At 53.8% G+C, this 13,191-nt stretch overlaps 1 protein-coding gene across 1 annotated transcript in view; it reads right to left on the bottom strand.

Moving 5' to 3' along the window:
• Positions 1 to 1,146: 1,146 nt before the first annotated feature.
• MORN5 (MORN repeat containing 5) overlaps positions 1,147 to 13,191 on the bottom strand; it is a 35,997-nt gene continuing 23,952 nt past the window's right edge. The window contains exon 5 of the mRNA XM_008273368.5: positions 1,147 to 1,351. Within this exon, the coding sequence (XP_008271590.1) occupies positions 1,272 to 1,351 (80 nt within the window). The 3' untranslated portion in view covers positions 1,147 to 1,271. The remainder of the gene's footprint in view (positions 1,352 to 13,191) is intronic.

Here is a 13,191-nt window from a genome sequence, read left to right as displayed (position 1 = left end):
AGGCACAGAGCAGCCTTCGGGGAAGAACGAAGGTGAAGCCAAGGGAATGTGGGGTGGGAGACCAGGCTCCAGCTCCAGCTCTTCTCCAGTGTCCTTGTCATGTGGTCTCAGTGAGAGGGAGCACCTTTCTGGTGGTTGTCACATTGTCTTCTCATGGTGGAATTATTTGTTCTGGCCCAGGCTCCTGTGCTGTGGTCCTGCCCAGAACTGAGTTGCTTGTCAACCTCAGCTGCCGGTGCAGTGTGCCAGTGGGACAGAAAGGTCCATAATGGCCATTTGGGGGCTGAACCAATGAAAAGAAGACCTTCCTGTTTCCCTCTCTCACTATCTAACTCTGCCTGTCAAAAAAAAAGATCCAGGCTACTTGTGGCCCACCCGGAACCTACTGCCACTTCCTCTTCTGGTTTTCAGCCGAGACGCGTGGTCCTTGGGGTCATTCGGAGCAATGAATGACTCAATGTTGCAGCTGTGGGGAAGTGTGTGTGGAGTACCTGACAAATGCCAGCCCCTTTGCTTGTATTATCTTGTTCAATCCACATTGCGACTCTTGTTTTTAACAGCATCGTGACCATTTCGTAGATGAGGGAACTGAGGCTTACACAAGTGACTTGCCCAAGGTTGCATGATCCCCGTGGGTGAGCTGGGATTTGAGCCCAGGTGTGCATGATGCCACATGCACCTTTTCTATGGCACCAGGCTCATTCTGTGCCTGGGGGGAGCTGCCAGGAGGGAAGGACCGTGCTGGGAAAGCATTGTCAGGCCTACGGGAAGGTACCAGTAGCGAGTCTGGGCACAGGGGTCCGGTCACTCCCCTCTGAGACCGAGCAAAGTTGCTCTCTCCCTCAGAACCTTGGATTCCCCATCTGCAAAAGCTGATGCCCAGCCCTCGCCTGAAGGTGGAGCAGAGACCACGCCCACGCCCACCTGCACCCCTTCATTGTCCATTCCTACTGCCTACTCCTGTAGGTGATGGTTCTCAGACTTTCATGCGCATAGAAAGTACCTGGGAGAGCAAGCTATGAGGCCCCATGCATGGTGATTCTGCTCTGGCTACTCGGAGGTGGCGCCCAGGAATATCTGTAGTTCACGATTTCATTCTGACACAGGGGATGCTGGGAAAGTTTTCCAAGGAAAGCACACTTGGGCCACAGGGTGCAGAAAGCTTTTATTCCTTAGGCAAAAGCCAGGTTCTAGAACTACAGCCTGCCCCGCCTTGGGCGGCCAATGCGAGCCGGGCGGGTGGAAGCCTCTGACGGAGGCAGCTGCACAGCTCACAGCTGGATGCAGCGGCCCACGATCTGGTCCCAGCCCTTCCGACACGTCCGCACGATCCACTCGTGCTCGTCATCATCTGTAAGCAAAGAGGAGGAGTTGGGCACTGCCCTGGGGAGACCCCAGACCCGAATGCCTTCCAGTCTGTTGAGCCCTGTGTGGGCAGGTGCAGGCCTTTCACTTGGTCTCGGGGAGATTGAACACAGACTGGTTCTCGTCTGCCCAGCCTGCTGGTGGAGGCAGCATGAGGCTGGCCAGCCACCTGGGCTGGGCTGGACTGGCCGCCTCCCGCTGGGGACTCGTCCGGCCTGACCTATGAGGGGACTTCAAAACATGCATGGAAATTTGGAATTAAGAGATAATTTTAGTTGGGTCCAAAAAATTTTGAAATCTGTCAATAGTGTTTTTTTTTAATAGTGTGCATTTTTTATGAGTATTTTGAGGACCTCTCATATATAGGATTTCAAAAGTTTTTGTACCAAAAAAGCTTATCTTTTAATTCCATTTTCCACCAAGTTGTTGAAGTATCCTTGTACCATAAATGGCACCCCTGGTACAGTGGGCTGGGGTCTTGCTGGCAGTGGTAGGGGGCAGGGCCTTTAGATTCTAAAGTCCTTTCTTAATTCTCCATTCTTTTCTTAAACTTATTCATTATTACTTTTAAACTATTAATTTGAAGGGCAGAGAGAGAATCTTCCATCAGCTGATTCACTCAGTAAATTCCCGCAACAGCTGGGGCTGTGCCAGGCCAAAGCCAGGAGCCTGGAACTCAACTGGGTCTCCCACTTGAGCTGTCATCTACTGTCCCCCCCCCCCCCCAAGGGTGTGCATTAGCAGGAAACTGGATCAAAAGTGGAGTCACAACCCAAACCCAGGCACTTCAATATGAGATGTGCGTCTCCCAAGCAAGTGTTTTCCCTGTTGCACCAAATTCCCACTCCCATCTATTTTATATATTTATATATTTTTTATATATTTATTATATATAATATATTATATATATAATGATATTTATTTGTAAGGGAGAGTGTCAGAGAGACAGGGAGAAACAGAGAGACAGGGAAATCTTTTCATGCCCTGGTTCACTCCCTAAATGCCCACAACAGCTAGGGCTAGGTTAGGCTAGATCAGGCCAAAGCCAGGAGCCAGGAACTCCTTCTAGATCTCCCTTATGGGTGGCAGGAACCCAAGTGCTTGGGTGGATTCCATTGCCTCCTAGGCGAATCAGCACGAAGCTGGATCAGCAGCACAGAGCAGCTGGGACTCAGTCCAGGCACTCTGATATGGGATATGAGTGTCTCAAGTGGCGACTCAACCTGCTGCATCCCCAATGCCTGCCCTATGTATGTATTTTTTTAAAATATTTATTTGATTTATTTGAAAGAGATACAGAGAAAGGCAGAGACAGACAGAGAGAAATCTGCTGTTTCACTCCCCAGACGGCTGCAACAGCCAGAGCTGAGCTGATCCGAAGCCAGGAGCTTCCTCCAGGTCTCCCGCAGGGGTGCAGGGACCCAAGGACCTGGGCCATCCTCCACTGCTTTCCCAGGCACAGGGAGCTGGATAGGAAGTGGAGCAGCTGAGACTTGAACCAGTTCCCATATGGGAAGCCAGTGCTGCAGGCCAGGGCTTTAACTCGCTGTACCACAGCGCTGGCCCAACCCTATGCATTTATTTTTTAAATTCTTGATTAACATGTAATCCTCATTTCAACGCAAGCATACAGCGCAAACTGATCAGCGAGGTAATCAGCTCCCACTGCTTCCTCTGCGTGTGCAGCCTGCCAGCTCCTGTCCTGCAGTCATTCTACAGCACGTACCACACACAATGACCAGCAGCCTCCCCGTGTGCCGAGGCACAGCAGAACCTCTTCCGTCCAACTGGGCTTTGGTACCCGTTATCCAACCTCCCTCTGTCTTCCTCTCTCCTTTCTAGTTCTCTACAACCGCTATTCTAATATTTTTTAGACTTCCACGTACAAGGGGAGAATACGTGGTGTTTGTCTTCCTGAGTTTGGATTACTTAACACAGTGTTCTCCAGTTCCAACCATTTTGCTGCAAATGTCAGGATTCTATTATTTTTTTTTCTTGATAGCTGAATAGTATTCCATTATGTAAAGATACCTGTCTCATCCATCCATTCACCTGTGGATGGACGCCTGCATGGACCCCTTACCTTGGCTGGGGTGCACAGTGCGGCGACGAACATGGGAGTGCAGGGTGGCTGGGTCACACGGAAGACCTGATTTTACTTCCCGCACTGTTCTCCTTAACGGTGGTGCTAGTTTGCGCTCCCTTCTCATCACATCCTGATCTTTTGACAATAGTGGTCTCAACTGGGATGCGACAGGGTTCCCTGTGATTTCAATTTGCCTTTTCCTGGGAGCTAGTGATTACTGTGGGGGTCCCCATTCTTGACTCTCTTCACGGAACCCAGGGCTTCTGCAGGAGAAGGGGGAGCCAGGTGCCTCCCCGGGGAGCGGGGAGGAGGGGCGGGAGCTGCCTGGTATCCCCTGAAGGAGCTGCCCCCCCATTTTGACAGTGAACAAACAGAGACTCATGGGGGTGGAGCTACTTGTCCACACCTGCACGCTTAGGACAAGGAGAGCTCAGACTGAACCCAGACTGTTTTGCAAACCTGGAATCCTGAGAGTTGAGTGACTCCTATCCTTCAGCCCAAGCCCACCCTCCTCGCCTCTCTGGGTAGCCCCCTCCTTTGGACTCACTCCGTCTCCCCCGCCCCCACCATCCTGCTTTCTCCTCCAAGCCCAGCCCCAGTGCCCCGCCCCATTCCACGGCGGGATGTAGCCCAGCTCTGTCACACGTGTGCAGAGGCGGCCCTGTGCTGCGGGCTTCAGCCCGAGGTTCTTGGCACTGTTTCCTGCGGCTGCTTCGTGCATGTCTGGGGCGTTGCCTCTGCAGGCTGTGTCTGGCTCCGTCGCGTCCTACACCCCATCCTCCCCGCTCCCTGGGACAGACCGTCCTGGGAACGTCCCCTCGTGGATGCAGGGGAGAATCTCTCTGGCTTCGCAGGCAGTGGGAGGAGGAAGTCTGTGTAGGATTCGGTGACCTTGCTCTTGGCCTTGCTGCCTGCCCACCTCACCCTGAGCCTCTTTCTCTCTGCGCCAATCCCTGCCTCCAGCGTGACCCTCATGGTGACAGCCTAAAGTCCTTACCCCATGCCTAGCCCAGTGCCACCTGCCTAAGAGATGGTGACGAATGGTGGCCGTGGTGGACTGAAGGGGCTCCCTGAGAGCCAGGATGTGGAGGCCCTGTGAAAGGCTGCCCTCCAACCTGACTCCCTGCCCAGGGATACCTGCTCTTCCGTGAAAAGTGCCCGGCGCAGGTGCAGGGAGGTGGCGGCTCACGGACAGCCCACGATGCACCCAGGGTTTCTGCAGCAGCGGCTGAGGTAGGGGAGATGACCCTGTTCTACGGAAGCGCCGAGCCTTGTCCTGGGTCACAGCCAGAGTAGTTTGAACCAAGGTCCACCAGGCTCTGGAGGCTGGCTTCTCACCGCAGGGCAGACCCCCGGCGGTGCCAAGAGCTGGGGCTGCCGGCACAGAGCTCGCCCAAGCCACCCCCGCCTCCTCCCCCATTTCTTTACATGCAACCTAATGGGAAAGGCTGGCTGGCTGGTCTGCTCCGGCCTTGGACAACTGCCCTAAAATGTCCATGGGCCTTAGTCTCTCCTGGGCAGGCTGCCTGGGGGTCCCGGCTGAGGCTGGGAAACCCAGGGGCGGGGAGAGCGGCGGGGATGCGTCAGCACACAAGGAGTTAAGCGCTGGTGGAGCCCACTTTTGCCACACTGTGAGCAGCCTGGTTGCTAATTACAGTACTGAAGTCTCTAGGCTATTCGAATCAGTGCAGCTGCAGCCTCTTCAGCCGTAACCCCTGAAACCAGACAAACTGGGTTTATTGTGCTCAACCAGTCCGCGGGCCCCTCCCTGATCGTTACAAATTGACAGCAATGGACTTAACAGCCCTCTTCACTACCGCTTTCACTCTCTACCTGGCTGCACAGCCACCAATTTGAATGACAGATGCCTCCCCTCCCGGCAGCTGCTCAACAGCCCTCCCTCCACGTCCCCGGCGGCGCCTCGCGCAGCTCCCCTGGCCCTGCCACGCCAGGGTGACGCTGCCGGAGCACATTTCATCAATATTTAAAATGGAATTAAACCTGTGGCTTTGATTAATGCCCCTCCTTTCCCCCCCCCCCTCGTGCGTGCCCCCCCTCCCCGCCCCAGATCCTGGGAGCTGTGATTAGTATTTTGCAAATTGCGATTGTTGGAATATGTTAATATGATTGTCTGAGAACATCTTTACCTTCTCAGACAATTTTCCCCCTTTTTGGCAGCCAGGGGAGGGGGAGAGGAGGGAGAAAAAGATGGGGGAAAAATACCCCCACAAACTCTTTAATCAATTCTAAGTTTTTACCATTGGCACAACTGCCGACGGGGCAGAGGGAAGCGGGAGACAGTTTCTGGCTTGGTGCATTTCTCTTCGGAAAGTTTTGGGCCCCCTGTTGGCCCTCTAACTCTGCTCTGAGACTGGGTCCTAAAGGAATAATCAATTTGTCACAGAACGATTTTGAATCAAGAGAATGCAGCACAACCCACAGCTCTAGAAACGAGTGAATGGTTCCTTTGCCATGTATTCGTTCATTTAACAAATAATTTCTGAGCACCGACGACAAGTCTGGCATGGGGCTAGCTTGGGAGGAGACGCGATGGCCACTTTAAGCCATGTGAGGTGAGATTTAGCAGCTACCGAAAGTAATAGTTATGAAGCCTGTACAGCAACATCAGCGAAATGGTTATGATGTGATAATGAGCAAAAAAAAAAAAAAAAGAGAGAGAGAGAGAAAGGGAAGAGGCAAGAAGCAAGATGACACACACAGCACATTGTGTACAAATTGTGCACAGAAGAAAAATGAACGCTGATAATTTGAAATGTGAATATTGGTCAGCTCAGCGGTGGGATGAGAGCCTCCTCTTTCTGATTTTGTTTTTTGTAAATCTTCTTTCATATTTTGACAGCAGGGAAAAAATGCAAAATAGTCCCTGGCTTTTTTCCCACCCTCCAATTCGATGTCGTGGTAATTTCACACACTTTGTTATTGAAATAAAAATATTTCTGGGTTACTAGAAATACCAGCAGGGCTCTTGAAGTTCTGAAATGCAAAAAGACCTAGTACGAAAATGCTGGGTAAAAACGCATAAAAGTCAGAAAACAGACAAGTCTTCTGAGCTGAAGAATTGCAAATAACATATGTAGTTACTCTGCACGTCACATTCCTTTTTAAAAAGTTTGATTTGTTTATTTATTTAAAATGCAGAGTGACAGAGGGTGAGGGAGAGGCAGAGAAAGGAAGATCTTCCATCTGCTGGTTCACTCCCCAAATGCCTGCCAATACCCGGGGCTGGACCAGGCTGAAGCCAGGAGTCTCCCAAGTGAGTAGCAGGAACCCAAGTACTTGGGCCATTCTCTGCTGCCTCCCAGGTGCTTTAGCAGGAAGCTGGATGGGAAGAGAAGGCAGGACTAGAGCCCAGGCACTCCAATGTGGGATGCATGGCTTAACCTCTGCCCCACAACACCAGCCCCTGCTCTGCACCTCTTAAGTGTGGCTGTGCATAATGACTTCCTGCCAAAGAGAATGGTGTGGAATACAAAGGAAGGGAACAAAAGATAATTTTACAATGGAGAAACCTAACAAACACTGCATCAGCCAAGCATTCAAGGTCAACCTCAACATGGCTAAAAGCACATGGATAGATGGTACCCCCTTGTATGTGTACAAATGACTCTCTACCTCCATGGTCTTCTTCCTCCAAACCCACAACCCTGGTCTCACCACGAGAAAGACATCAAATAAATTCAAGAAACCTAAGGAGTGTTCCTCAAACTGTCACCAAAAAGCAAGGAGAGTCTGTGCAACCATCACAGCCCAGCAGAGCCCACGGGACAACACTGAATGCAAAGTGCGTCCTGGATCAGGTCCTGGGACAGGACACGGGCCGCAGGGGCACCACAGTGGGCTTCAGTTAACAATATCTATTCTTCGCTATCAATGTCAGTGTCTGGTTATTGGTTATCACACAGGGAATCATACAATGGGAGATGTCTACTAATAGGGGAAACGGGGTGTGGGTATATTGGGAACTTCGTATTATTAATTATTATTATTTTTTGTCATGGGTATATAAACTATTTATTAACAGAAAAAGCCCACCGACTCATTTCTTCTTGGACACACTCACGGTACGGCTGTGGCGTCTATGTGCTGGCGTCTGACGCGAAGGCCAGGAGTGTCGCAGCGCTCTGCGAGCGAGCGAGGAGCTCCTCCAGGTCCTTGTGGAGCATGTCGTCCACACCGCTGGCCAGCACCTGGCCGAGCTTTCCTTCCTCTCCATCCTGCTCACTGGTCAGGAGCCAGACTTGTACTGACGCGGATTCTGCACAACGGCGCTCACACGTTCCATTTCATCCTCAGCCAGCTCTCCTACCCACTTGGTGCCTCGATGGCTGCTTCCCTCGGCACCACATGGGCATATCCTGGCCCCACACCCTTAAATGGCAGTGATGGCCAAGGCTACTCTGCACTGCCCATTGATATTAATGTTGAGTACTCACTAGAGACGTGGCAGTGGCAAAACTGGTGCTGAGGGACCGGCGCCCCGTGGCTCACTTGGTTAATCCTCCGCCTGCTGTGCCAGCATCCCATATGCGCACTGGGTTCTAGTCCCGGTTGCTCCTCTTCCAGTCCAGCTCTCTGCTGTGGCCCGGGAGTGCAATGGAGGATGGCCCAAGTGCTTGGGCCCAGCACTCACATGGGAGACCAGGAAGAAGCACCTGGCTCCTGGCTTCAGATCAGCACAGCTCCAGCCATTGCAGCCATTTGGGGGGTGAACCAACGGAAGGAAGACCTTTCTCTCTGTCTCTCTCTCTCTCTCTCACTAACTCTATCTGTCAAATAAAAAAAAAAATGCTGTACATCTAACTGCTGTTAAAAGAAACAATTTACTTTTAAGAAAATTGGTGAATTCCCTTAGAAGCAAGATTACCAAGTTCTCCAAGAGAAGTTGAAGTTCTCCCAAACCCAAAACACCCACACTAAATTCATCCACTTCTTTCTCTCCCCCATCCCTATATTTAAATCTGAACTTATTTGAGGGCTGTGTTTTCCTGTTCAATCCGTCTGAAAGCTCTCGATGCAGGGTTCTGTCTATTTTGTTGGCCGCCGGCCCCAGCATCCAGTAGATGCCCAGTAACTGCCTTGCCCAATGCAGTCTGCAGGCCATCAGCTACAAACGCTCTGGGAGCACCCTCTTCTGGGCATCCAGGCTTGAACCGAGCGCTGCTTCCTCCGTGACCCCCTGGTCTAGCCGCGTCCGCGCCCGGTCATCCTGTCTCGTCGTTCTCACTTCGCTTGCCTGCTAACACACACCGCCGTGCAGGTTTCCGGTTGATTCACACGTCTGCCTCTCCCGTCCAGACTGTGAGCTTCATGCACACCAGGAGCCTCAGGTGCTTGCACACGGTGCCATCCCCAGAGCTTAGAGGAGTGGCTGGCACATAGCAGGTGCTCAGTCAGCAGCCGACGAACGAGCGAGCGGATCAGTGAGGCCGATCCGTGCCCTGCGTTGGGGACAGAAGCGACTGCCACGAGGCCTGAGGCAGGTGCACTTCAGTTCCAAGCTGTCTGCCCCAGGGTCTGAAGCTCTGACCGTGGCCTCACTGCCCCCTGCTGTGACAACCGTTATTAGGAGAACCAGGCTCCTTGTCGAAAGAAAAGGAACTTGCGGGGAGACCCCAAGGCCCCCCACCCCATACTCCCCATTCCTGGGCCTGAACTGCAAGGCCCCCACACCCTCCCGCCCCCAGGCCTGCTGCCCTCGGCGGCTCCCTCACGCTGCCACGGCAGCCACCTGGAGGTAACGCCGGTTGCCCTCGTGCACTTGCTCACCGGCGCCTCTGAGCCTTCGTCCATGTGTTCCCCTGAGGGCAACACCCTTCCCTTCAGGACCTGGCTCAGGTGCAGGGTGCTCCCCTGTGGGAGCACCAGAGTGGCCCAGGGCACTTTCCATGTCTGGGCTTTAATGTATATAAAAATGCAGACTGGCCTCAGCGAGATGATAATTATATTTTTAAGCATCTACATTGGATATATGTATATTACTGCTTTTAATACATACAACCAAATTGAATAAACACGTGTGGTTCCAGGATTTCTTTTAAAAAAAAAAGAAAAAGTATAAATTTATGGAGCACTAAAGGCTGTGTGGTTGGGAAAGGGAGGTGTGAACTTGGAGTTGCCGTGATCTTCTTCCTGTCCCGTCACAATCCATGCTTAAGGCTCCTCACGAATGTGTGTGGGCTGCACCCAGTGCCCTCCTGGCTGTCCTCCACCCCCACAGGCCCTGCCTGGACCTCAGCTTCCCTGACCCAGGCTGAGGTCTTGGTCGTGGTCACAGTCACCCCCAGCGGCCTGAGGCAGCCGTGTCTCATTCACTAGCGATTCATAGGGCCCAGCACTTGAAAAATAGGTAATAAATATTTGGTGAGTGGATGAATAAAGACATAAGAGTTTGGGGACATAAAAAGAAATGGGCTCACCCTGTGGGATTTGGACAAAGCGGGAAGAATTCCTTCCCCACCCTAGACAAATGGAGCACCCTGGAGGGCAGAGCAGGCGTGCCAAGTTCAGGGCCAAGGCCGTGACTACCACTGCCTTTTGTGTCTTACGGGCATCGATGGGGCGGTCCCATCACACGGAGAGGCTGGGTAGTTTGGGGACCACTCAGAAAGCTCAAAGACGGGCTGATCTGGAGCCAGTGAGGATGGGGGTGGGGAGGGGCCGGGCCTGTCACGCCGTGTCCAGGTCCCGGAGCGTGAGGTCAGTGCCGTCCGCAGGCCAACTCATTGCTGGGGGAAGAAGTGATTCTGGAAGCCGGCAAACAACTGCACGGAAACAGCAGTGCCCCAGGCAGCCAGCAAGGAGGGAGCCGTGTCGCGTGATGGTTAGGGGCCTGGGCTTCGGCACTCGGCACTCCTGGTTCAGAGATCCTGGCCAGGTGACCTCACACTGGCCGGGTCTCATTTCCTCATTCACAGAGTGCCTGCCTTGAAGGTCCACCTCGAGGACCAAGTGAGATCATTCCCGAAAAGTGGTCAGTCCAGCGCTGGGCACACAGATGTCAAAACCGAAAGCCAAGACAGAACTGTGCTAGCAAGGCAGGACTCCAGGCTGCGCACAGCCACCGGGACTGAACCACCAGCTTGCTGGGTGATCGGGGGCAAGTCACGCCCCACCTCTGATCCAGGCTCCTGTCCGTGCGGTGGGTTCGGCAAGACCTCCTGCAGAGGGCAGGGTGAGGCCTGTGCGGCTAGTGCCCTGGGTGGGCACCCAGGAAGAGGAAGCAATGAACTTGATTCTGACAGGTCTTTAACTCCTATACTGTCACCTGTGGGGGGGGGGCGGGGGTCCTTGAGGCACTCACCAGGAACCCCACTCCCTCCCCTACACTTGTGGCTCCCTGCAGGGATGAAAAGGAGAGCTGGGGGAGGGGCGGTCTCTAGCTGAACATCAGCAAAAGTCACAGTAATGACATCTGTTCAAATCCAGAGGGCAGGCCAGGGCAAGCGAGCCCAGAGAGGCAAACAGGCTGATTGGGGTCACTGAGCACCCACAAGCGGGACTCTGCCGCCGCGTGGCACGCCTCTGGGCTGGGCACACCTGTGGTCACCCCTGCTATGCAGCGTGTGCACAGGGGGGCTGGGTGGGACTGGGAAAGGGAGGAGATCCAGAAAAAACAAAGCGCTGGCCTGGGGAGGGGGTGGAGGCTGCTCTGCCCCAAATCCAGGAGGGCCTGGCTCAGTGTGTGCGGGGCTGCACGTGTGAGTGCATGTATGTGTGTATGCACATGCGTGTGTGTTGAGGGCTTATGTTCATCCTCTGCAGTGAATGAGGTGGGGCTGGGGGTGAAATGACTTGCCACTTCACTGCATCAAAAGCAGAGAGCAGGGCCGGCGCCACGGCTCACTAGGCTGATCCTCTGCCTGCCGCACCGGCACACCGGGTTCTAGTCCTGGTCGGGGCGCCGGATTCTGTCCTGGTTGCCCCTCTTCCAGTCCAGCTCTCTGCTGTGGTCCCAGAGGGTGGTGGAGGACAGCCCAGGTGCTTGGGCCCTGCACCCGTGTGGGAGACCAGGGGGAAGCACTTGGCTCTTGGCTTCGGATCGGCATGGTGCGCCGGCCGTGGCGGCCATTTGGGTGGTGAATCAACGGAAGGGAGACCTTTCTCTCTGTCTCTCTCTCTTTCACTGTCTAACTGCCTGTTAAAAAAAAAAAAAAAGAAAGCAGAGAGCAGGGCTCAGTGTCCCGAGTATCTGCACACTCCCAATAGGCACATTATCACCCAACTGTTCTCACACCTAGCTAAGTGTGAGTAGGTGTGTGCCTGTGAGTGTGTGAGCGGCAATGTCTAAGGGTATGCGCATGGTGTGACACCCGGGAACGCTCAGTGTGCATGTGACCCACGGCGTGTGGATGGCTGAGCAAGGCAGTGAGCGGGTGAGTCCCTGAAGTCTGAGCGTGTGTGTGTGTGTGTGTGTGTGTGAGCACAGCAGCAGGACGAGGCACCTTCCCCTGCAGACAGCCCTCCCCAAGGTGCCACGGTGCCACGCTGGCCGCGAGCATGGGGCTGGGCCTTCTGTTGTGCAGGGCTGCCCTCATCTCCTGCGGTCCAGACCCATCCTCAGAAGTGTCCAGGCTGGGCTAGCAGCGCCCCTGCCTGTGCCCGCACACAGCCTCGCCACGCCCTCTGTGCAAACGCAGGGCTGCATCAGCGGGTGGGGCAGGGCCAAGGCATCCCCGCCACAGCTCCTGACAAGAAAGAGCCTTTGAACTTTGCCTGCAGCGGTGGTGGCCAGAGGCCAAGGCCACGGCATCGTCAGTGTTGACCGAGGGGTCCTTGCCCAGGCAGGGCCTGCCACGGGGCAGCTGGGGCGCGCCTTGGCGGTGCTCTTGCCTTTCTCCCTGAAGGAGGCCTCTGGGCTGGCCCTGGGGGCTGCTTTACCCACTGGGTACCAGACGGGCACGGCCCAGCCCCCACATACTTTTCAAGGCCTATTCAATCCTAAGAGGCTTGGAAAAATGGCTCTAAAATATCAAAAAGAGAAGCTGCAAGACTGAAATTAATAAATGTTATAATTAATGCATTCAGATTTAATTATTAAATGTAGAAATCCAAGCAATTTTATTACACTTGAAAACCACTGTGGGCTCCATTTCCTAATTTTTGCCAGTATGCACGCGGCCCTCCAGAAATCACAGCCAATTGTGGGAGACTTGTCGTCAAATAATTTACAAGGCAAAGCTATAAAGATCCTTTCTGAGTTTCAACAGCAAAAAAACGGATGCTGCCTGTGGGAGTGTGGACCTGTTTTAAGATGTGGAAATGTTGGGGAGAGGTCTCTAAGGTCAGGCCGAGGGCAAGATTTAGGGCTATCACCAGGGTAAGTCAAGGCAAGGAACAGAGCTGTCTCACGTCGGAAAGCACTTCTGCCTGCCAGGCACCATTTCTGCTGCTCTTCTTCCTACCTCCCCACTTTTAGGCTTTTCAGCACTCGTATTTGAACACGTGCTCTCCAGCCGTGTTCGTGACGCCTAGCCCCTGAACGAAGGCAGCTCGGAGAAGCCAAGTGCCACGACCAAGGTCACTCTGTGGGCCTGACCTGGTAGCCTCTGCCCTGCACCTCTACTGCTTTTGGCCCCTGCTCTCCAGCAGCCCTCCCATGATGGGCCGCAGGAGACCCGGCAGTGGGCAGGTGCTGAGAGCTGAGTTAGGACTGGGGCTGTGGGACCCTCAGAGGAGCGTTAAGGAGGAACCGTCAGAACCCCGTGACAGAGGAGAACGCA

The sequence above is a fragment of the Oryctolagus cuniculus genome, chromosome 1 (assembly GCF_051225735.1).
Source record: "Oryctolagus cuniculus isolate XC-2025 breed Fujian yellow rabbit chromosome 1, ASM5122573v1, whole genome shotgun sequence".
Classification (NCBI taxonomy): domain Eukaryota; kingdom Metazoa; phylum Chordata; class Mammalia; order Lagomorpha; family Leporidae; genus Oryctolagus; species Oryctolagus cuniculus.
This window is presented reverse-complemented; position numbering and strand designations above follow the sequence as displayed.